This window comes from Manacus vitellinus, unplaced genomic scaffold, assembly GCF_001715985.3.
Source record: "Manacus vitellinus isolate BGI_N305 unplaced genomic scaffold, ASM171598v3 scaffold_24_pilon, whole genome shotgun sequence".
Lineage (NCBI taxonomy): Eukaryota > Metazoa > Chordata > Aves > Passeriformes > Pipridae > Manacus > Manacus vitellinus.
The window spans coordinates 4,453,147-4,475,291 of NW_021939798.1; the positions used below are offsets into that span (position 1 = coordinate 4,453,147).

Consider the following 22,145-nt stretch of genomic DNA (forward strand, 5'->3'; position numbering starts at 1 on the left):
TAGTGGCTCTGACAGCACCACAGGTTTGGCACCACAGAGAGCACAATGGGTCAGACAAGTCGAGGATCTGCCCATGATGTGTCCCAGACATGCACAGCTCTGCTCCAATTTATTTCTAGGGTCTTTCTATTTGAGATGAGTGACCCCGGGGAGTGCTCCCTGCCACCCAGCACAGCATCCCTATGTGTCTGTGCTGCAGTGGCCCTGCATGCTGCCTCTGCTGGCACAACCCCCTTGGACCCAAGTGGGATACTGGAGTCCTTGCTAAGAAAACACCAGCTCAGTGCTGGGAAGCTGAAGAAAAAATTGCAGGTTTGGGTTGTGGTATTTCCCTTGGGAGCCTGTCTGCTGGTGCTGCTGGGACACTGGTGTCTTTGTGTCCATGCTGTCCTGCAGATGCTCCTAGATGCAATATATTGACTTTTATTGTATTTTTCCCAGGTGCCAGGTGCTTTAGATCACCTTTTCCCAGCAGATAAACGGAAGCAGCGTGGGCTGCACTGCTGGTGGTGCTGCTCGAGCACATCCAGGGCGGCCACGCCTGCATGTTCCATGTGACAAGGTCCTGCCTGCCACTGCCCCGTGCTTCCTGTGGCTTTGGTCTGGTTGTGAAGCCCTGAGTCCCCCCTCTCCCACTGAAGGCAATGTGGTGAGGCAGCACATAGTGCCTGCTCCCCATGCTGGGGACAGGTTTGCTGGGTCAGCCCCTCTGCACGCTGCTGGCTCCTTAGTGGAGCTCGAGCAGCCAGGAGGTGCTGGAGATGCCCCTGGCCTTTGTCACAAGTGGATGGTGGCTTTCTTCTCTGTTTAATTTCTTTATTTCTCTGTGCATGCTGCTGCACCTTACCTGCACCAGTGTCCCAGTTTGCTGTCCCATCCCACGGGGCCAGGGCACTTGGTGCACAGAAGAGGTGCCTGGAGGAGTTACACCCGTTGCATAACCCAGCGTTGTTGCTTGTGGCAGCATATTTTCCACATGATTTAGTTGTCGTTTTGTTTTTCTGGTGTTATGTAGGAATTTATTTTTTTTTTTCCTACTTTTGGCCTTGCCGTTTTGGAACGGAGCTAATTTGGGATTTGTGGTGAGATCCCTTGGCACACTGGGCTGGTTGGCATTGCAAGGGGCAGCGTGGCAGCACGTTTCCAGCTGTGCAGTGTCCCTGGGAGGAGCAAGATGCTCCCGTGTGTGTCAGCAACAGCGTGTTTGCTCTCTAGCAGCTCCGTGAGTAACAGTCAGCTGCACAGCTCGGGATTGAGGGTTGGAAAAAAGTGTTCAAAATGCCCCAACAGTCTTTGGGATCAGTTCTAGATTTGCTTTTTCTTATTTTTTTACATAATTTTTTTCTCCTCGGCCTATATTGAGCGTGTGGAAACTGGCTGTGCTCGCAGAAAGAGAGTGGTTCTGCCTCAAAGAACCCAGCAGGCTCTGGTCTGACGTGGCTCCAGCCTGTCACCAGAGGAGAAGGGATACTGGGCATGTGTTTGGAGGAGCCCCTTTGGCCCAGCCTCACTCCCATAGAGAGAGGGAGGGAGAGAAGACCAGGCAGCACATTGTGGGAGACCAGAAATAACCTTGGTGAGGTGAGCTGAGAGCTGTATTGCTTTCTGGAGGGGAGAGGACTTTGCAATAAGTCCTTTGCAAATAGTAATGTTTTTATTAATAATAGTAAATGATAAAAAGAAAATAAATAAGCATTGCAAAGAGCTGAACAACAATAAAATGCTCGCTTAGGATGGTGGTTGTAGGCACCCAGGCACTGAGCAGCAACAGGCTGGGGTGCTAAGGGCTCTTAGAAGTGTGTTTTCCTGTAACCTCCCTCTCCATGCCTGGATCAGAGGATCATGCTGTGCGTGGCTGATGCCTCCAGGAGCTTACAGGGACCAGGCTGACCTTCTGCATATGCTGCCTTCGGGATATTTGCTGTATCCACTGTGGGTGACATGGAGCAGCTGGAGCTGGGTGGGAGCAGACTGCATCATCCTGGAGCACATGGGGCAGTTAGTCCTTCCTGCAGGCTGATGCTCCTGCCTGGGGAAGTGGATGGTTCCCTGGTTTTTGTTACAAAGCTGTTGACTGAGGCAGTAGTTGTACATTTGCTTCTTCTGAAGGGCTTTGCTAATCTGGAGCGTCTTGCAGGGGAGACAAGCACCCTGTCTCTGTGTGACACCAAAGGGCTTGGGTGTCTGGGGTAAATATTGACAGAATTAGAGCAAGATCACAAGAGCTCCATGTCTGTGTGGGTGTTGTCTGGCACGACCCACTTTGATGCAAATGTGTTGGGTTTTTTGCAAGCCTGGGTGGCAGCCTCTGGTCTGTGTCAGCTGGAGCTCCAGGAGAGCACGTGTCAGTAGGTGCCAAGGATTTCTCTGTGTCTGCAAAGCTATCCAGTTCCCCAAAACGTGGCCATGGGGCATTCACACCAGCAGTCTGCACAGTGCTGTAATTCCAGTGGTATGGAGGAGCTGGCAGGCTGGGTAAGAAGGTCTGCCAGCCTATAGTGGCAGTGCCTGGGCACAGGGCTGCGGTGCAGGGCTGCTTTGTCACTCAGTAAACAAACTCCCACCTGTGGGCTGAGACTTTCTGGGTGCTGGGTCCTGCTCCACAGCAACAGATGGGCCTCTGTGGGACCTGGTGTGCTTACACCCCCTTACATTCCTCTGCTGTGGCAGCTTTGGTGAAGTGGGCAGGAATCAAGGTGAATCCAGTGAGTTAAAAGGGAAGTCCCAAACTGAGTGTAATTTCAGGTGAAGGAAGTTCCCACATACCTCCTCCCTCTCGGCCTTTTGGTGCCCTGAGTCTCCGCTCTCTCCACGTGCTTTATTCCCGCTTCAGATCCAGCAGGCAGCTCCTTTGATTCCCTACCAGGAGCAGCACACAGCGTGTTTGGCACTGCCTGCCCATCTGACCAGCCTCTCTTTGCTTCCCCAGGTCCAGAGGCAGTTCCCAGCCACGCACCCAGCATGACAGACACTCCACGGGATGCCGGCCCCAAGCCGGCGGCGCCGACGCGGCCGGAGAAACCGGCTGCGGACTTCGGCTACGTGGGGATAGACGCCATCCTGGAGCAGCTGAGACGGAAAGCCATGAAGCAGGGGTTCGAGTTCAACATCATGGTCGTGGGTGAGTTCTCCCCCTGCACCAGCTGCTGGAAACGTGCTCGGCCAGTTGTTTTTATTGTTCCACGATGATGTTTGTCCTCCCCGGAGTCTCCTCGGGAGCAGCGACTCGGGCTCAGCGCTGGGGTCCCTGCCTTTGGAGTCAGCAAACTCTGCTCCCAAGGAGCTGGCTTGAGTTCAGCTGTCGTTAAAGCTGTCAGTGTGATGTGCTCCATAGTCCTGTGCATCTTCCTGCATCTTGGGGTGTGCTACCCATGGGCACATCCAGGAGGGGAACACCCTGAAGGGTGTCAGGACTCACAGGAGCTCCCTTGCCAGTTCTCCTGGGAGCCCAGCACTGGTTTGAGCAGTCAGAGGGTGTTTTAAGGGCTCAAGGGGCTGCACTGCTGCTGGTATACCAGAGCCCTCATCTTTGCTGGTATTTCCAGCAATTTGGGTCAAATCCCTGCTCATGAGTTTTCTTGTATTCAGGCAGCCGTGCTACAAATATGAGGGAAAAAATACCAAAACCAGTGATTTACTGGTGGGAATAAAGACCAGCAGGAGGGGTTTGCATAACTGGGTTGTTCAGCTTGAGAGGCTTCTGCTGCTGGTGGCTCCTTTGGGGACCTGCAGGGTGGCACAGGGGGGATGAAAGTGTCCCACAGGGTGCCCACCTGCAGGGAGAGCATGCTGGGGACTTGTCTGTCCAAATCCTGCTGCCTACAAACTCCTGTTCTTTAGCTTTCCCAGGCTGCAGGGTGGATGGGATGAAGGAACTTTATTTCAGCCAGAGGCCACACTGCTCTGGCTGCAGCTTCAGCTCTGGGATCTGCACTCCAGCAGCCCCTGGGCTCCTGGAGCCAGGGATGGTACCAGCCGCCTGCCAGCAAAATGCTGGGTGTGCTGGAGAGCTGGGCAGGCACTGTGGGACATCAGGCAAGGAGGAAAAGGGATAAGAAATGAGCCTTTTCTGCTTTTTTTCCAGCTATTTGTATCTGGCTTGGTCCTGTGGATCAGCTTTTGTGAGCTGGGCTGTGCTCCCTGGGGCTGGGCTGGGCAGATGCCAGTTCTCCCTGTCTGAATCTCTCATGTGAGTTGCAGGGAGATGAGGAGAGTAAAGCCCAGGCCATGACCAGTGGCATGGTGATGGAGCCTCACCATCCCTCATTCTCCTGGGAGGAGCTTTGTAAGGCTCCCATTCATGCAGGGATGCCTGTGATGTGTCCCCTGGGGGTCTCTCTGGGATTATGGAAGAGCCTGATCCAGAGTTTGCTAATTCTGTTAAAGATATCACTGCACTGTAGCTTCCCAGCAAGCTCTGCTGATGCTCTTCCTTTCCCATTTTTATATTTTCATTCCCTCTATAGGGAGGGCTCACCAGGCTGTGTGATCACAGCAAGCCTGGTCACCACAGAACCAGTCCTTGAGAGGTGTTTTAACAAATCCAGCCCTTCACTGCTAGTGGAGCAGCATTCCCAAGGCAGAGGGGATCACTGCACTGGTCCTGAGAGCCTGCAAGTAAAATTGCTTGAGCTGAGCCCACATTTCCCTGCCAGAGGAGGCTCCCATCTTTCCAGGAGCAGGCTCAGCTTTCTGCTGTGCAGATGTGGAGGGATGTTCAGGACCGGGCCTGGCTATGCTTTGGCAGCTCTGTGTGTGGTATGAACGCCCGTGCTGCAGTGCTGGAAAACATTGTTCTCCCCTTGGCAGGCACTGGGCTGACTGTTTACAGGCTGGGGAATTCGTGGCAGCATAAACAAGTCGAGCTCTGGCCCTCCCAGAAGATGCAGGAGGGCCACGGGAGGAGCAGCACCTCGCAGGGTGTCCCTTGGGAAGGGGGTGCTGGGCTGAGGCTGGGAGGCAGCAGCCAGCCCTCACCCTGCTGTGCTTCTCCAGGGATGGTCAGGCTGCTAGGGATGAGTTTAGCTCCGTTATTCCCATCCAGTCTGAGCTGTGAGTCCTTGCCTTGCAATTGTTACAATCCCTGTTTTACAGGCTGGAGAGGAAGGGAGGGAGTGGGAGGTGACTTCTCCTGTGCAGGAGGTAGGAATTGAGCATCACTGCCATGGAGGTGTCATTCCTCACCATGTCCTTGTGATGGGGCTTTGTGAAAATCCTCTGCCCAGCGTACCAAGGTCCCTGTTCAAAAGGGTTTCACCAGCCCAAACAGAGCTCTGACAGGGGGCTGTGGGTTGAGGTTGGCTTAGCCCTGTGTCTGCTTAAGGCTGCAGAGATGAGAAAAATGTCTAAGCTTAAAAACAAACAAACCCAAAGCACATCTTCTGTGTTCAGTTTTTGGTGCAAAGCAGCTGGAAGGAGAGGAGAGGTGGCCAGGCTCAGCTGAGTTTTCCCTGCTGGATTTCAGCTCTGGGAAAGGCAGTGAGCTGCAAACCAGGGGTGTTGGAAGGGAGTCTGCCCTGTGCTCAGCCACCTGCACCACGGCCATCGGGTCCCTGGGTGCAGCCCCATCATCTCCCAGCAAGGTCAGCCTGCGGCCACAGTTCAGATGGGGACTTTGCATCCATGGCAGCTGATGGCTCTCACCTCTGATCCCTTTCCAGGCAGTGCAGCTCCAGCAGTTTGGGCAGGCACAAATGTAGAGACCCACTGCCCAGAGCTCTGGCAGGGTGTCACCCTACTTTCACCTCTCCCCAGGTGCTCCATGTAATGATGAGCAGTGGTGCAGCAGGGCCTTTGCTTTGGCTCTCTGTGTGCCCAGCTCCAGACCTCTTTGTGCTTGGCCCTGTGTTTTAGACAGCAGAGGACTAGGAGCACTTGTCCCCAGCTTGGTCCATGTGTTTCTCTTAGAACCCAACCATGACAGAGTTTTCCTGCTTTGGATTGCAGCCAGGCCATTGGTAACATTGTAAACTCAGCTTTAAATTGGTGTTTGATCAGAGAGTGAAGTGATGCCAGGAGGTGATGCCCAGTGCTCATGCATTGGTTGGCCCTACAGTTGTCTTTGGCAGCCTGGAGAACATGGGTGAAACCCTTGCTGACTCTGCTTAGGGACACTGTGTGGGACAAGGGACATGGCAGTGGCAATGCCACAATAGCTGGCTGCAGCGTATCTTGGCAGAACAGGGCTGGAGGGGTCTTCACAGTGTATGCAGGAACTCTGCAGTGGTTGTAGGGGGCACAGAATATCTACTCTGAAGCAGGAGCCAGCTGCTTCCTGGATTTAGAGGAGTTGGTCTGTTTTCTTTGCTGTGGAAAAATTGTTCTCCGAGCCCATGGGACAGTTGATCTGGACAGTCGAGAGCTGCCGGTGTCCATTCTCTGCAGACTGGCCTCAGCTCTGGGAGATGAAGCATGAAAATGCTTGTCTCTAAAAGCTGTTTTTTCGGAAGCTGTGGAGTCTCATGTGCTTCCTGGGATGATGTTTGTGGGATTCAGAGAAGCTCCTGGCCTAGACCTGCTTGAAGGGATCTGTGCAGCCAGCTGGTCCGATTGCAACAGCAAGTCCGCCAGGGCAGGAGCAGCAGATGGGTCAGGGCTGAGGTTTGTAAGATTGTTGCTGTTGTTAGTCCTGTCCAGCTGAGGGCTTGCCAAGCTGCTCCAAAGGCTTCCCTGTGGAGCTCGACAGAGGACAGTGCAAGAGAGTAAAGGCACAGATTTGTCAAGATGCTCCTTCCTGGGATTCCCTGGTTCCCATGCCCTTCTTCAGGGCTGCCAAGTGTCACTGCAGCCCTCTAAACATCCCCAGTAGTGTCTGCCTGTCCTTGGGTTTGCTGTGATTTTGCCTGGATGCAGGCAACCAGCTCTTGACCTGCTCACTCCCAGCGAGCCAGGGAAGGAGTTTGCTGCCTGCAGAATTTTCCTGCCCGGCTGGACATGAGTTCCCTGAGCCGGGGGAGCTGCAGGGGAGCAGCTGCACCTCTTCCCTCCCTCTGGCAGATCCGGTGCAGGCTGAGTCTGTCAGCATCCCCGTTCCCTGGCCCCTCACAGAACAGCCTGGAAACAAGTGAGTGCTGACCGTGGGTTATCCTGCTCTTTTCCAGGTCAGAGCGGCTTGGGGAAATCCACATTAATCAACACCCTCTTCAAATCCAAAATCAGCCGGAAATCTGTACAGCCCACTTCTGAGGAGCGGATCCCCAAGACCATTGAAATCAAATCCATCACTCACGGTGAGGCTCTGCAGGTCCCACCTGGTGCTTTGGCTCTTGGTCCTGTTCTGCCTTGTATCTCTGGGGGCTCACAGAGGTTATTGTCCTGCACTAAACCTCCACCCTCATCTCTCTGAAGGGGCTTTTACAGTCTTGTGATGTTTGCAGGGATGAGAAAACATTTATTTTTTTCTTTATTCATCATCATTAGCTTAATATTGTTGGAAAGGGAGCAAATGAGGTGGCCGTGGGGATGGCATTTCAGGGCAGATGTGGGGCTCCTTTGGAGTGCTGATTTGTGGCTGTGAGAAGCTGTGGAGGTACTTTTCTCCTCTGGGAGCAAGCTCCAGTCCTGCAGCTGATTTTGGGAGGGTGGGTTTGCCTCACGTGGCAGCTTTCCTTTCCCTTTCAGAGATTGAAGAGAAGGGGGTTCGCATGAAGCTGACGGTCATCGACACCCCGGGGTTTGGAGACCACATCAACAATGAGAACTGGTGAGCTGCCACGGGGACCAGGGCAGAGGGAAGGCGGGTGAGCCCCGGCCCATCCTGACCTGGTGCTGAGGGCTGTAGCCTGGTCCTGTGCCACCCATGCTCCGTGGGGAGCAGGGAGGAGGGTTGTTGTGGTGGCAGCGCGGTGCCATGTGCCCCGGGGCTGACCCTGGGCCCTGTGAGAGCCCACAAACATCCTGCTGTTCCGGGCATGAGACAACCTTTGTTTGTGGCCAGGAGCAGCTGTGTGCCAGCAGGGCCAGTCCCCGGACCTCACTCATGTGGCTCTGAAGGCTGAACTGTCCCTGGAATCCCTGGGACAGTGACTGGCTCTGTGGGATGGCCCCCGGGGCTGGACAGGGCTGGGCAGTGGCAGGTGCCTTCTCCTCACCACGAGATGAGCTGGGTTTGTGGGGTCTGATTCTGCTCTTGCTCCTGTGCTATGACACCATGCAAGGAGCCAAGGTGTGCTCCCAGCCATGTCCTGCCCCTCAGCCAGGTCCAGGAGGAGAGAAGGGAGCACTTTTTAGGCACTTGCTTGTCTCAACCAGCCAGTAAATCCCCTTCATCAGTGCATGGAGTTGCTAAGCAGTGAACACGCGAGGTTTGTGGGATTCTCTAAGATGCTGAGTGTCCCTGCCTTGGAGGGTTCTGCTTCACACAGGCCAGGTGGGAGGGTCAGGGTGGTCCAGATCCCTCACACAACCCCATCATCCCGTGTTCCTCTCTCTCTCTGCAGCTGGCAGCCCATCATGAAGTTCATCAACGACCAGTACGAGAAGTACCTGCAGGAGGAAACCAACATTAACCGGAAGAAGCGGATCCCTGACACGCGGGTCCACTGCTGTATATATTTCATCCCAGCCACGGGCCACTCGTACGTACCCCGCTGTCCCTGTCACCCCCTCGGGCTTCCCTCTCCTGCCTTCAGTCCAGGGCAGCTCACAGTTCTGCCTGGGATCCTCCTGTGTTTCCTGGGGACTTGAGGAGCCTGAGGACAGCGTGAAGCTGTCCTTCTCAGGGCTGTGGCATCTGGAGCCCTTGCAATAACACAGCAGAGCTGCTGTACCCCAGAGAAATGTGATGTTTCCTCTTCCATAGGGCCATCAAAGCCTCTCTGAGCTCCAGGGAGCTGCTTGCTTTGCTGTGCTCACCTGGCTTGCTCTGCCAAGGGTGGACACCAGCTCTCAGATTGGTTGGAGGTGCTGCCTTTGCAAGCAGAACGTTAATTTTTTTCTTGCTGTGCCCCTGACATTGTAAGGGGAGAAGCCAGTTTTCCTTGTGCTTCTAAGGGAGCAAACACCCTCACCCTGTAAGGGTATTTTGTAGGTTGTTTGACTGGTCTGCAAGTGGGATGCTGTTTATTCAGCCCAGAGCTCTCCTGGCTCTGGCACTTCTCAAGTGACAGCATCAAAGGCCCAGATCTCGCTCTACTTTTTTTTTTTTTACTTTTTTTTTTCCTCTTAGGCACACAGCCCACCATGAAAATCTGGGGCGCTTAGAGTGTCTTGAAAAATGTGGCTTGAAGTATCACAATGTAAACTGAGACCTAAGTTTCCTTTTGATTTGTGTCAATTCCTCCTACTTCTGGCTCTGTCTGCATGGGGATGTTTTTGGGTCTGTTTTCAAAAGTAAATTTAAGCCTCAAGCACTGTATTCATGTCAGCCTTTTCCACTTCCCCATGTGGAGATTTATTCTAATAGAAAATACTTTGTTTTGCTTCTGTCAGTGGGTAGACCAAAAATGCATCTTTCACTGGAATAAAATGACTGCATGGGCCAGTTATGCTCCTCTTGGGTAACTGATTGGGAGCAGAGGGGCTGACAAAACGTTTATGGTTTAATACAATAAAGCAGAAAAGGTTTCAAAGGAAGATGACATTTTTAGGTCAGTCCACCGTATTGGTCCCGCTTATCTCAGCCCAGATCTACAGACCCTGCCTCGGCAGGCCCGGCCACTGCAGCGTGAGCTGCACTCCAGCTTTCCCTCATTGCTTGGGGCTGTTCCACTCTTAAAAAACCCACCCAATCCTTAGACCCTGCTGGTGTTTGACCTGCACAGAGGTTGGAAATTTTGGGTGCCCGGGCAGCGCAGGATGTGGAGCCCCATCCCCGTGTCCCCCACCGGAGCCTCTCCAGCCGCGCGCTCTGGTTTCTCTCACCCGCCGGCTCACAGCAATTGTGTGGATATTCAGCTGCTTTTTTTCTTTCTCTCCAGCAAACATGTGTTTCCAATATCCGAGCAGGCCCAGCAGCTGGGGGCTGTTGTTGCTGAGCCCTGTGCTGATCCTCTTTCCCCGCAGCCTGACGCTTGCTCTGGCCGTGGCTCAGGGTCTGCTCTGTCCTGCCCCACTGTCACTGGCTCACACGCCCCCTCCTGCCACGGGATGGAGGGAACCAGAGGAAATGAGTGAAGGGGGCAAACCCCACCGGGAGGGAGAAGTCAGTGGGAAATTTTGCTTCTCAGAGAGCTCGAGCAGGCTTCTTTTCTGCTCTCCTGTGAAGCCCAAGTTATGTTTCTTGTCACCATGGATGGACTGTCCCCAGTGGTGCCCCTGAAAAGATGATGTGGCCACCTCTATTTTGGGGTAGAGCTGCTGTGGCAGCACCAGTAGCAGCAGATCCTGCTTGGGAACTCACGTCCTGGGGTTGTCATACAAGGCTGAGTGCAGGTTTGTGCCCTGGCTGAGGCAGGTGATCTGTGGTTCCTTGCAGGAGGGTATGGCAAGGCCATCAAGGTCCTTGCAGTGGTGCCTCCAGCTTCTGTGGGAGATGATGGGGAGGATGGCTGGCAAGGGCAGTGGCTGGTAGAGCTGCAGAGACCTGCACTGGGGACACCCAACTCCAGAGAACCCCACCATGCCCACATGATGCCATCTGCATGCTCCACTTGCCATCCTGGGAATTTTGGTGCCACCCCTCCTGGGATAGTTCTTAGGGGAGCTGCTGCCTTCACAAGCCAAAGCAGCAGTGACTCGTGTCCATCTGCCCTTCCCTGCTGATGTGGATGGGCACAGCACAGAATTCAGCATCCCTTCCCTGGCACGTGGGTGCTGCAGGCAGCTGGGTTAAGCCTGTCATTGGGGGAGAGCTTACTTTTTACTTAAATAAAAAGGTGAGAGAGAGGATAAAAAGCAAAATTAACCAGGTACAGAGATTCAGAGGCCAGAGCAGAGGGTTGCTCAGCTCTGTTTCAGTCTGGCCCTCCCATCTGAGCAGCTCAAGGGTTAATCAGAGGAGAAGTTTCTGCTGTGCAAGGAAGTTTGCAAGGGAGTTCAGGCCAGGCTTTGCAGCCCATCTAGTTTGCACACAGCCTGTCCTTCTTGTAACACTCCCATATAACCATTCCTGTGAAGACTGAGTATGGTGCTGGCAGGGGCTTTCAGCTGCAGCTGCACAACCCTGACTCTGCCACCCAATAAATATCTCTGCTCCGACCCCTGCAAAGCTCTGTTCAACTCGGAAATGGGGCTCTGGAACACTGCCTGGCCTCAGCAGCCCCTCTGCTGCCTGTACCAGGGCTGTTGGCTGAGGGACTGCCCCAAGTGCTGCTTTCCCTGCTGGCTGCCCCTCTCAGGTGCCCACCAGCTCCCTCCAGCAGGTGATGGGGTTGGGTGGCTGTTGGGTTCTCACCGGTGTTTGCTTAACACAGGGCTCAAATTCTTGCTGTGAGTTTGATCTGGGGCACAACCAAAAGGAAATAACTTTGCAGCTCGCTGTGAATTTTGATTCCTGTAATAGCATTTCAGGGGAACCAGCAGGAATGAGCCTCTGCTTAGACCCTGTCTGTGTGCAGTGGCTGAGGGCAAGGCAGAAATAACATGTGTCCAGCCACCACAGCGTGTGTCCAGCCTTGAGAAGATGTGCCCAGCCATGACAGTGTGTGCCCAGCTGCACAGCTTTTCCCATCCCCATAGCAAGAGGGGATGAGGGAGCAACCAGCCCTGTCTGGGTTGGGCTGGAGTCCGTCCTGCACCTCCTGCTCCAGCCCATCTGCTCCCCTTAGGGCTCCTCCACCCCTCCCAGCAAAGCCCAAAGCATGTATATGGCTAGTTGCAAGTTAATAATATCAAAGACCATTTGGGGAAGGGGAAGAAAACAGGTTATGTTTTTTTTCTTGAGCTCTACCCTCCCTTCTGTGATCTGCTTGGAACAGATAGCTTGTCATCATCAAGCCATATTTTCTCCTTTGATGTCTTCACATGAACATGATGTCTAGTGACAGGTCTTGTTGTTAGTGAAAAGATTAACTTTCTTTTAAATAATTAAGGTTTTTTGGGGGCTACCCATCAGAAATTGGTAGAATATCTAGAAAGTTGCAAAATACCCTAAATAACAGATAGTTTGTTCCTCTGGGGAGTCCCATGATGTTCTCCAGGATGGTGCAGGGAGGTGACCTCCCATGGACGAGGCACTTGCAGGAGCCCATCAGACCACAACATCGTGTCAAAGGTGCCTTGGGCTCTTCTGGCTTTGGGTGCAGATGGACATGGTCACTGTGCCTGTGTAGATGGGGTGGACACAGCAGAGAAGTGGGCTGGCTCTGGCTCTGCCTCCTGTTCTCTGGCATCCTGGGTATCTGTGAGGGATCTGAGGGTAACTGGGCTTTTACCATGTAGTTTGAGCTGAAGCTCAGTTGATTGCCTGATTGTGAATTCATCTGCATTCGCTACATATGCATCCTGGTCTTTAAAGGAAAAGCTGATGAAAGAGGCAGGAACACAGACTCAGCGGGGAAGAAGCTTTTAGAGGGAAAAAATTGTTTGGAAAATAGCAAAGAGAGAGGAGGGGAAAGAATTCTACTGGGAAAGGAGCATAACTGCATTACTTCCTTGGAGGTCTGGGAAATACATTATGCAGAGCTCCAAACAATGTTTGCCAGCAGCAAGTCAGCTTAGATGTGTCCATGGGGGGTTCCTTGTAGTTTTTTTCTGTTCTTTTTTTCTTTAATAGCCAAAATCTTTCTTTCCTGGGGCCCAGGGTGATCTGTGACTCTTGAGTTTGTGCTGGGACCTTGTTTGTCCATGTGCTAATGATGTGCTCTGGGCTATGTGTCTCATTAGTGTGCAGGGACAGGGTCCACCTGGCACAGTCCAGCCTGATCCCTGGGAGAGGAGTGGGTTTGACCAGGGAGGAGTTCACTGGGTCACCAGCACTGGCTGTTCTGGAGCAGCCTTGAGCTGCTGTTTTCAGATCAGCGTGAGCTGAGTGGGTCTCTCCTGGACATCCCTCCCTTGGCACTGGAGCCAAGCAGGGGTGATCCCATGGGATGGGAATGCTGCCTGGTGACTGCTGAGGAGTGGGATCAATCCCTTCCCTTCTGCATTCCTGTGGCTCTTGCTGGGTTTGCAGGGGTCTCCGAGCCCTTTGTAGGGCCTGAGAAGACTGTGGTGGGGTTTGCTTGAGTGTGTTGGCAGTAGGTGCTCTCTTGGCCATGTTCTCCCTGAGTGCTCCACTCTGTGTTTTCCCCCAGAGGGCTCCTGCTGGATGCCCGCTTGCACCTGAGCCTTTTAAATCACTGTCCCATTTGTTTTGGTTTCTTCCCTGTTGCCATGAGTTGAGGTCTCATTCTTGGTCCCAACTCTGCCACTGATGCCCATGGCTCCTCCAAAAGGTGACTTCACCTCTCTTTGCCCCAAAGATGAATTGGGCTCGTGTCCTGCTGGCACATGCCAGCTCTGGAGGTCTTGGGGATGTGTGAGTGACAGAAGTGTCCCTTTGCTTCTGGGACACTGACATTGACCTTCCTGCCCCTTCAGTGTGCTTTCAATGAGTGCTTATTTCAATCAGGCTCCTATCCCAAAGGTGTTCCTGGACCCTGGGACCTCCAGGTTTCCTTTTTCAAGGCAACATCTGCTCCACTGTCCTGCATATGTGTGTGTCCCCATCACCTCCAGAGCCACTGAGGGGTTCCTGCAGCAATTGAAGGTGCCCCAAGAAGGGCTTTCCTCTAGCTTGTTTGGGAACCCCCAGCAGTAAAAACACCTGGATGTGGAGAAGTGTGGCACCAGAGACCGTGTCAGTGTTGTCAGCAGGAGCTTTCAGCAGAGAGGGATTTCCCAAGGCACTAATCACTGAGGTTATGCAGTCTTTTCAGTTTTCCTCTACAGAGACTTTTGTTGTAGAGATTTTCTGACATTTTTGCCCTCTGGAGCAAGCAGTATCTCTTCTTTGCTCCCTGAAGCCCTGGAGAATTCACAGAGCTTTTTCTAATCCCAACTGATGGTGTGAGATGCAGTCCTGGCTCATGCACAGCAGTGGACTGGTGCTCAGCACAGGGGGGGAGTGTGAGCAGGAATAGTCACCTGTGGCCATTTTCGTGTTGTGCTGTTCCTGGATGGTTGGTGACAGCTTGGATAGAGCTGGAGGAGGTTTTGATTTGTACATGGCAGTGGGCTGGCCCTGCAGCCAGCATTGCCCGTGCTCTCATCCCGGCTTCACCAAGGACATGTGTAGCTTTGGGCAAGTTCCCGCAGTCCTCTGTGGCTGAGCAGCCCTGCAGAGATAAAAGCCCTCTGCCACTTCACGGGCCTTTGTGAAGGTTCACAGGCGATAGCAGGTGCTTTGAAAGGGAAATGTTTTAAGTGCTTGCAAATGATCTCCGTGCTTTTAAGAAAATGTCTTTATTTGTCCTATCTGAAAGGAAGTGATTCCCCCTCTGTCTGATCTTTGAATGCCGCTCTCTGCCAGGGGATTGCAGCAGCTCCCACCTCGCTGAGGGTGTTCGAATCCCCTTTTTTTTGTTTTTTTTTTTCCTGCTGTGTTTTCCAGGCTCCGACCGCTGGACATCGAGTTCATGAAGCGCCTGAGCAAAGTGGTCAACATCGTCCCCGTGATCGCAAAGGCTGACACGTTAACGCTGGAGGAGAGGGACTACTTCAAGCAGCGGGTAAGGGGTCGGTGGCTCTTATCCCCGGGCTCCCATCTCTTGTCCCCGTCCCCTCCTGCCCCTCTCCCCCTCCTGGCTCCCCCGGCAGGGCTGGGCAGGCGAGCTCCTGGCCGGGAGCCCAGCGCATTCCTCGGGCTGCAGCTCCGAGCGATCCCACGTGGCCGGAGGAAAGGCCTGCGCTCCAAGCGGTTCCTTGTGTTTCTCTTGGATCTTTGTCAGTGCAGGATAAGTGTGGAGCCCTAAGTCTCCAGGCCTGCTCCTCCTGCCTCCTGTGTTATTGTTGTTGTTATTTTCAGGATGGTTTCTGTTATTTTGGGAGTGAAAACCTCCCCGTGCGGCATCGTGCGCTGATACAGGGACCAGGCAAAAAAATGTGTGGGTTTGCTGAGCTCAGCTGGGCAAGATTTAAGAGGGAAGCAAGGTATGAAATTCCTTTGGTCAGGAGCTGGTGGTGGGAGCCAAGGAGAGGCTGTTCAAATCCGCAGCAAGGCATGAGCTTTGCTCCGTGTACCCCTGAGGCTTCCAAGAGGTGGAAATACCCCATTTTGGGGTTTGGTAAGGGACTGTAAATCCGTTGGTGTAGCTGATGGATGTGGCTGCAGGTGTGATGGCCTCAGCATTCCCTACAGAAGTAAGCAAACCACCAAGCTCCTTGGTCCATGAGTCTGAACTGCAGGGAAGTGAAGGGAAATGGGTCTTGCCAAAAAGGCAGTTTTAGAGTCCATTAGTTATAGAGAGGACAACACCTTAGCCAGGCGTTGTTCCATGCTTCTGTGCAGAAGAGGGTGAGCCACTCCTTCCCACACCAGTGTCTTCCCAGTTCTTGGTGAGCAGGATCAGGCACTGAAATATCCAGTCTGGTTTTGAGAGCTGAATCCAAACTTCGAACTCTGCAAGCAGTTTCCTTGGCTAGAGGATAGCTGGAAATGGAGTTGAAAGGTAATCCAGGCTGGGCTCAATTGGCATGTCAGCCTGTTTGCATGGGATCTGTGAGGAGCTGGTGTGAGAACACGGAGGGCTGAGTCCACAGTGCCACATCTGCTCTCTGCGGTGGCTCTTGCAGACTGAAGGCTCCATTCAGAGGTTACCAGTGCCCATATCCACGTGTCTGTGGGTGACTCTGGGACTACAAAGTCAGTCAGTCTTGGACTTAAAATGTCACCTGGACACTCTGGGCTGCTGCTGCCATCCCTGTGTAGTGGAACACTGTGGGTAGGGATCACACAACTCGCCTGCTCTGCACCAGCTCGGTGCAGGATGAGCTCGTCCCATCTCTGATTACATTCCTGATTATAACCAGACCCCCCAAATCCTTCCAGATGGAGGGAGAACACGTAGCCACGTGGTGTGTTTGCTCACTCTCCTTATGCTCCTGGCTGCAGATTCACTGGTGGAGATGAGAGAGCAGGAAATGAGACTGGGTGGGCACAGGCTGGGACCTTTTCCCTTCACTCCAGTGTGCCTGTGTCTGTGCTTCCAAAAAGCAGAGCCCTGTCTGCATCTGGGGGTGTAGCTGGTTCAGAGAGCTGTTCTGGGTTCAGTTTGGGGTCGGCAGGGAGTGATGAAGCACCAGCCTGGCTGCAGGTTGATGCCAGTGCTGCACTGAATGAGGGACTCTGGTGCCTTGTGGAGTTGGCTTTGTTGGGTCATTCCCCTAAACACAGTGTGTGGGTTTGGATGGGGGATTTCCCTGGGCTGGATCCACTTCCTTTCCCAGCTTGCAATGTAGGACTGATGTGGAGGAGTTTATAGCCATAGGAAGCAATGGAAGTGGGTGCAGAAGCTGACTTGGAGTTTGCAGTGTTGTAGGAGAAGGCTAATCCTCTGAGCTCCCCATGAGCTGAGCCTCCACCCAGGACTCAGATTTCAGCATTTCTTTGCTTTGCACAGAGGCAAAGTCCTTAGAGGCCACTCTTCTAAGCTGTGTCCTTGTCCCCTCGGATCAAGCTCCTTTTCCAAGGAGCATAAACAAACACCAGAAATCAGCTTTTTAACTTTGGGTTACAAGCCTGGCAGCTGCATTCCCCATTGCTCGGGCAGCTTGTAATGTCATGCTGTCTTTTTCAATCCCAAAACAACGCCCAGCTCATGTAACTTCATCTCACTCTCAGCCTGAGTTGTGTCTTGGCACCAGGTTCTTGCAGAGATTCCAGGGTGAGCACTTGGTGGGTGTGTGGCAGGTAAACACAGGTGTCTCTCCCCCAGGTGGGCAATGTTTAGGATGGAAAGGGAAGAGCTGCTGCTGGACTTTGCTGTGACTGGTGGACGTTGCTCAGAGAGCCTCTCGGGTGGGCTGTGAGCAGCTGCTGTGCTGACAGTGCAGCTCCTCTGCCTGCATCCCCTTCACATGTTCCTCTGCTCTTCCCTCCTAGATAATGGCTGATCTTCTGGCCAACGGGATCGACGTGTACCCTCAGAAGGAGTTTGATGAGGACTCTGAAGATCGGCTAGTGAACGAGAAATTCCGGGTTGGTGTGAGGGGCTTGGATGGGCCCTGCAGCTCTGGGGGCTGGTGATGTCCTGGGGGAGTCCCTGCCAAAGGGCCTCTTGTTTTATTTCCAAGGCTGCTGTGCCCTGTCCACGGGGTCTGGCCAGAACCAAGGATCCTTCCAGAGCTCAGAGCAGGGACAGAAAGAGGGTGACAAAGGCTCCTGGGGAAGGTGTCCTCTTCTGTCCATACTCCTTTCCCCATCTCCATTCCTCCAAGGAATTCCTCAGTAGTCTGCAAGCAGGGGGGTGCATGGTGCCTGCCCATCCCTGGCTAGGGCAGCAGCCTTCCCAGCACCAGGAGGGAATTTCCCCCTAGTCTGCCCTGCTCTGTGGCTGCCAATTCCAGGCCACAGGAAATAGCTGGGAATTTTTTGGCTCAATAAAGTGGTTTGGACAAATTCAAGCAAGAAAAAAATCTTCAAGGGGCTCTTAAATTCAAAGATACCACCTTGGATCAGGAAATGACTGACCAGAAATCTGGCCACGGGTTGCCAGATGCTGGGGGCAATTCCCAGGGAAGTATCTTGATACCTTTGCTCTGGTTGTGTATTGGCACCTGCCAGTGAGGGGCTGGTCTAGACTGGTTTTGGACTGGGTTTAGACTGGTTTTGGACTGGGCACTTGCACAAGAGATACTGCTGCCCAGGTCCTGGGCTGCCTGCAGACCTTGGCGAGCAACACTGCTCAGGAATATCAGGGACAGACCAGCTCATCCCGTGATACTCTCCTGAAAACAGCTTGATGTAGGACTTTGCTCACCAGTTTGGTTTCCTGACCAGTTTTCAGGAGGAAAACATGACCTTGTTTTTTTCCTTTGATCAGGAAATGATCCCATTTGCAGTGGTGGGCAGTGACCAGGAATACCAGGTTAATGGAAGAAGAATCCTTGGAAGGAAGACCAAGTGGGGCACCATTGAAGGTACCTTATTCTTGATTTCCTACCCCCAGAGCCCATCTCCCTGCCCTGACAGGAGGCAGTGAGGTCCAAAACCAGCAGTAGAAGTGTATTTAGTGCTTCCCTGCCCCTCCAAAGAAGATAAATTCCCTGGTGTTTGAGGACTGGAAACACCTTGGCCAGTGTGGCCTTTGTGTGGCTCAGGGGGCTGCTGAGTGCTGAAGGGGACACTTCTGGTGGTCTTATGGCCTGGTTTGTGCTTTTCACACAGTTAAACAGTTTTACACAGTTAAATCCTACCTGATGGCAGGATTTTAGGGCACACAAGCTCCTGCTAGAGCCTTCCCCTGGCATCTGTACCCTCCACCATGCCTTTGGTTGGTGCCCTTGTGGGATCTCTTCCCTCTTCCATTTCCCATCAGCATCTTCCTTTTTTCTCCCCCATTTTACAGTGATGGTTTAAAGGCTAGATGAAAGCTCCTGGCTCCAGCACATCTACACATTTCCTTGTCCTTGGTTTCTGGCAGCCAGCTGGCACATCTCCAGTACCACCCCTCTCATCTTCCTCCCCTTCATTTCACATTCGTTTGGTTCCCCTCATTTATGAGTCTTTTTTATAGGAATCCTGTGTTGAGGGATGGTTTAACAAAGCTGCCAGGAAAATCAGTGTATTTTAAAGCTCTGCTGCCCTCTTGTGCTGTGTCTTTGGAAGTTCTGGGTTTAATGGGATTCATTAAACCCCTCACCTTCTGCTTGTGGTATCTCCCTTCAGCACAGGGAGACCTCAAGGACACAGCCACAGCCATAGGCAGCCTTTGCAGAACACTGTTATTTGTTGTTTTGCCATTCCTGATGATGTTTAGTGGTTGGACTCAGTGATTTTTAGAGGTCATTTCCAACTCAAAGGATTCTGTGATTCTATGTACAAGCCTGTTTGGGTTGAAAAAAAAATAATTTAAAAAGGGAATTCATCCTCTAAATTGAGTAAATTTAGGGGTAACATATGAGCTGTTAGACCAGTTGTGGTGGAGCAACACCCTTTGACTTTTCCCTCTTGCAAACACCCCTCTTGCTCCAAGCCCTGTTCCAACAGCAATAGCCTCTGTCACCAAGAGATTGTTTCCTTCCACAACACCAGCAGCCCAGGCAGCTGTCACCAGCGTGCCCAGAATGCTGCAGGATGCTCATGGCCAGCACTTCTGTGGAGACAGGCCTGGTGCTCACTGCAGAGCTCACCTTGCCCCTTCCCCTGCCTTGTTTGGGGCCCAAGGGGGTCCCAAAGGACATTGCTTTTGGTTTTGTTGTTGGAACACAGTGGGAAGGGACTGTGGATGCTCAGTCAGACCTCACCAGCCAGTTGGTCATGCTGAGCTGGGGCAGGTACCTGTTACCAGCTTCACAGCAGCAAAGGGGACTGCTGGGTCCTGCATCCTGTAGCCCCAGGATGTAAGACCCTGTCTGAGCCCTCCAGATGCTGGTGAAGCCCCCCAGGGTCCTGCTTACCCTGAGGGATTGCTGTCCCCATGCCATGGGTGCACACTGATGGGTTTCTCTCCCCTCTTGCCAGTGGAGAACACGACACACTGTGAGTTCGCCTACCTGCGGGACCTCCTCATCAGGTCAGTGGGACTCTGCCTTCTCCCAGTAGTCTTCAGTCACCAGGTGGCATCCAAAGAAAGGGGAGAGCCCAGCCCAGCTTGAAGCAACTGCTTTGCTCTGTTCCTCCATCCATCCCTTCCCCCATCCCCTCCCAGCCTCTGCAAGGGGTGATCTCCATGAATGGGACTCCAGGGGGCTTTTCTCAGCTACAGTGCTGAGTTAAGGGAGGAGAGGAGCAGTGGATGGGTTGGGACACTCCAGCTTTGCTGGCAGTGTGCAGTGTGGCTCCAGCATGCTTGCCAAGCAGCTTTTGGCCTTAGTGATCCCTCACCAGTCCTAAAGACATCACCCTCCATCAGGGTGTCATTGCAGGGTCTGGGTGATGGCTGCTCCTCCTTCAAAGAGGTGTCCCTGCTGCAGGGCAGGGGGAAGCTGAGCTCCCTTGGCTTGCTAGAAGGGTTATTGAGCTCCTCCTAAATTTGGCTCTTAGACTCTGCACACCTGAGCTGTTGCTGACAGGTAGTTGGGTGGGACTACAAAACCTGATCCCAGGACTTGCAGGACCGGGATCTCCCCAGATGGGTGTTCTGCAGCACCAGTGAAGGCTTCTGGCCCTGGCTGCCCCTTCTTGCCTTTACTTCCCTAAAGACACCGTTAACCAGCAAAGCAGGGTGGGACATTGGGGCTGTTTGGAGCAGTATTTGGGGTGTGCAGGAGTTGGAGTGCAGAGGTGAAGGCTGGGCAGCTGAGCTGCTCCCAGCAAGATGTGACTGCTCCCCTCTCCCTTTCCTGCAGGACACACATGCAGAACATCAAGGATATTACCAGCAACATCCACTTCGAAGCCTACAGGGTCAAGAGGCTGAACGAGGGCCAGGGCTCGCTCTCCAACGGCGTGACCGACAAAGAGCTGGTGGCTAACGAAATGTAACCGTCTCGCTCCGTAGCCAGGACCTTGCTCGCTCACGCTCGCTATTTCTCCCCTCTCCCCCCTTTATTTTTATATAAATCCTCTGCCACTGTCCCCCTTCCCCTCAGTGGGTCCCCCACCCCCTGCCATGTTAACTGACCAAATAAACCAGGTGTGGAGCGAGGGCGGCCCGCTCGCCCCCCACTTTGTTGCATAATTTTGCTTTCTCGGCCCCCGGCCCAGCGCTCCTGGGCTGGGGACTGTCCCTCCGTGGAGGTCGAGCTCTCACTTACCCCCAGCTCTGGCCCGGCAGCCGAACCCAGGGGAGCAGATCCACGGGGCCAGCAGGATTTGGGGTGCCCCCAGGAGCCCTGCCTGCCCCTCCGTCCGTTGAAGGCAAAAGGGTTTCTCCAGGTGAATGTAGCCTTCGGAAGCAAGGTACGGGTGGGACGAAGAGAGCAAGACAGTGCCATCCTTGTCTCCTGCCGCCTCCTCCGAGCCCTCTGCAGCCCTCCAGGACCTGCCAGCCCCCAACCCAACCCTTGTACCCCATCTACATGCAATAAACTGGGAGTGTTTAGGTGTCACCTTGCCTGTCACCGACCCCCTGCCAGGCAGAGCGACCTGCTTTGGGAGAAGTGCCTTTTCAGACTGTGACCTTGCAATAGTGTGGGAGAGGGGAAGGAGGGTCTGCCTTGTCTGTGCAGCCTGCAAAAGGCTGCAGACCTTTGTAGGGACTCCTGTTCCCTCTCCCTTGGACCATAGATGTGGCTGATGTCCTGAGAACACTTGTGTATTTATTTTTCATTCACTTGGGTGGGATTTTTGTGTGCTGAAGGCTGGGAGTGTGTTTGTCCAAAGGGGGCTGAGAGTGGAACGTCTCCACAAAGCGGTGGTGGGAGGTGGAGGGTTGTCCTGTCTTACCCTTGTGATTCTTGGGCCTTTTTCCCTACATCAGAGGAGGCTGTTGGGCATTTTTCAATCATTTTTTATTTTCTGGTTCCCCTGTGTGACGTGTGTCCATGTAACACACTCCTGTGTTTTGCTGGTCCTTGTGCAGGGGGTCTGTGCACGTGCAGACCGAGCCCTCCACCCTGGGGAGGGCTGGGGTTGTGTTTGTGGGTGCTGTGCCCGACGCCTCCCCCTGCTCTGCCCCCCAGCACCTCCTCTTCCAGTGTATCTCCAGTAAATAAGTCCCTGCAAGGGTGAGGTAGCACCGTGACACACGAGAGAGAGGATGGTCCTGAAGCAGAGCTCTGCAGTCCTGCCCCCGCCCCAGCTCCGCTTCCCTCTCTGTTCTCCACTCCACCAATCTCCATATCCTCTCTAAGGGATAAAACTTTCTGCAAATCACCCATTTTTGGGGGGCACACACTAAAATGGCAGTGTGTCCCATCCTCTAGCACTGGAAGGCGCGTGCAAAGCCCCGTGGTCTCCACGGGGGACAGAGCCTTCCTCAGCACAGGTGACCAGGAGGAAGGAGGAGGTTGTTCTCACCTCGGTGGGGATGCCCAGATGACGTTGTACAGGGTTTGCAGGGGCTCCCCACACATGTCCTCCCAAAGAGGCGTGGGCAGGGGGGTGCATTGTGAGAATCCATTCTGCCCTTCTCTCGTATTCCTCCCCCACCACAACAGCACCACGGAGCTGTTGGGGTACAGCA

The 22,145-nt window shown here is 53.5% G+C and overlaps 1 protein-coding gene across 3 annotated transcripts in view; it reads left to right on the forward strand.

Annotated features, from left to right (window-relative positions):
• SEPTIN9 (septin 9) overlaps nt 1–20,664 on the forward strand; it is a 134,249-nt gene extending 113,585 nt beyond the window's left edge. For all 3 annotated transcript variants that reach the window (XM_018073342.3, XM_025895142.2, XM_025895141.2), the window contains 9 exons: nt 2,930–3,121; nt 7,101–7,229; nt 7,621–7,702; nt 8,439–8,576; nt 14,471–14,588; nt 16,961–17,056; nt 17,901–17,997; nt 19,541–19,592; nt 20,368–20,664. In XM_018073342.3, coding sequence (XP_017928831.2) covers nt 2,930–3,121; nt 7,101–7,229; nt 7,621–7,702; nt 8,439–8,576; nt 14,471–14,588; nt 16,961–17,056; nt 17,901–17,997; nt 19,541–19,592; nt 20,368–20,503 — 1,040 coding nt within the window. In that variant the 3' untranslated portion in view covers nt 20,504–20,664. The remainder of the gene's footprint in view (nt 1–2,929; nt 3,122–7,100; nt 7,230–7,620; nt 7,703–8,438; nt 8,577–14,470; nt 14,589–16,960; nt 17,057–17,900; nt 17,998–19,540; nt 19,593–20,367) is intronic.
• The last annotated feature ends 1,481 nt before the right edge of the window (nt 20,665–22,145 follow it).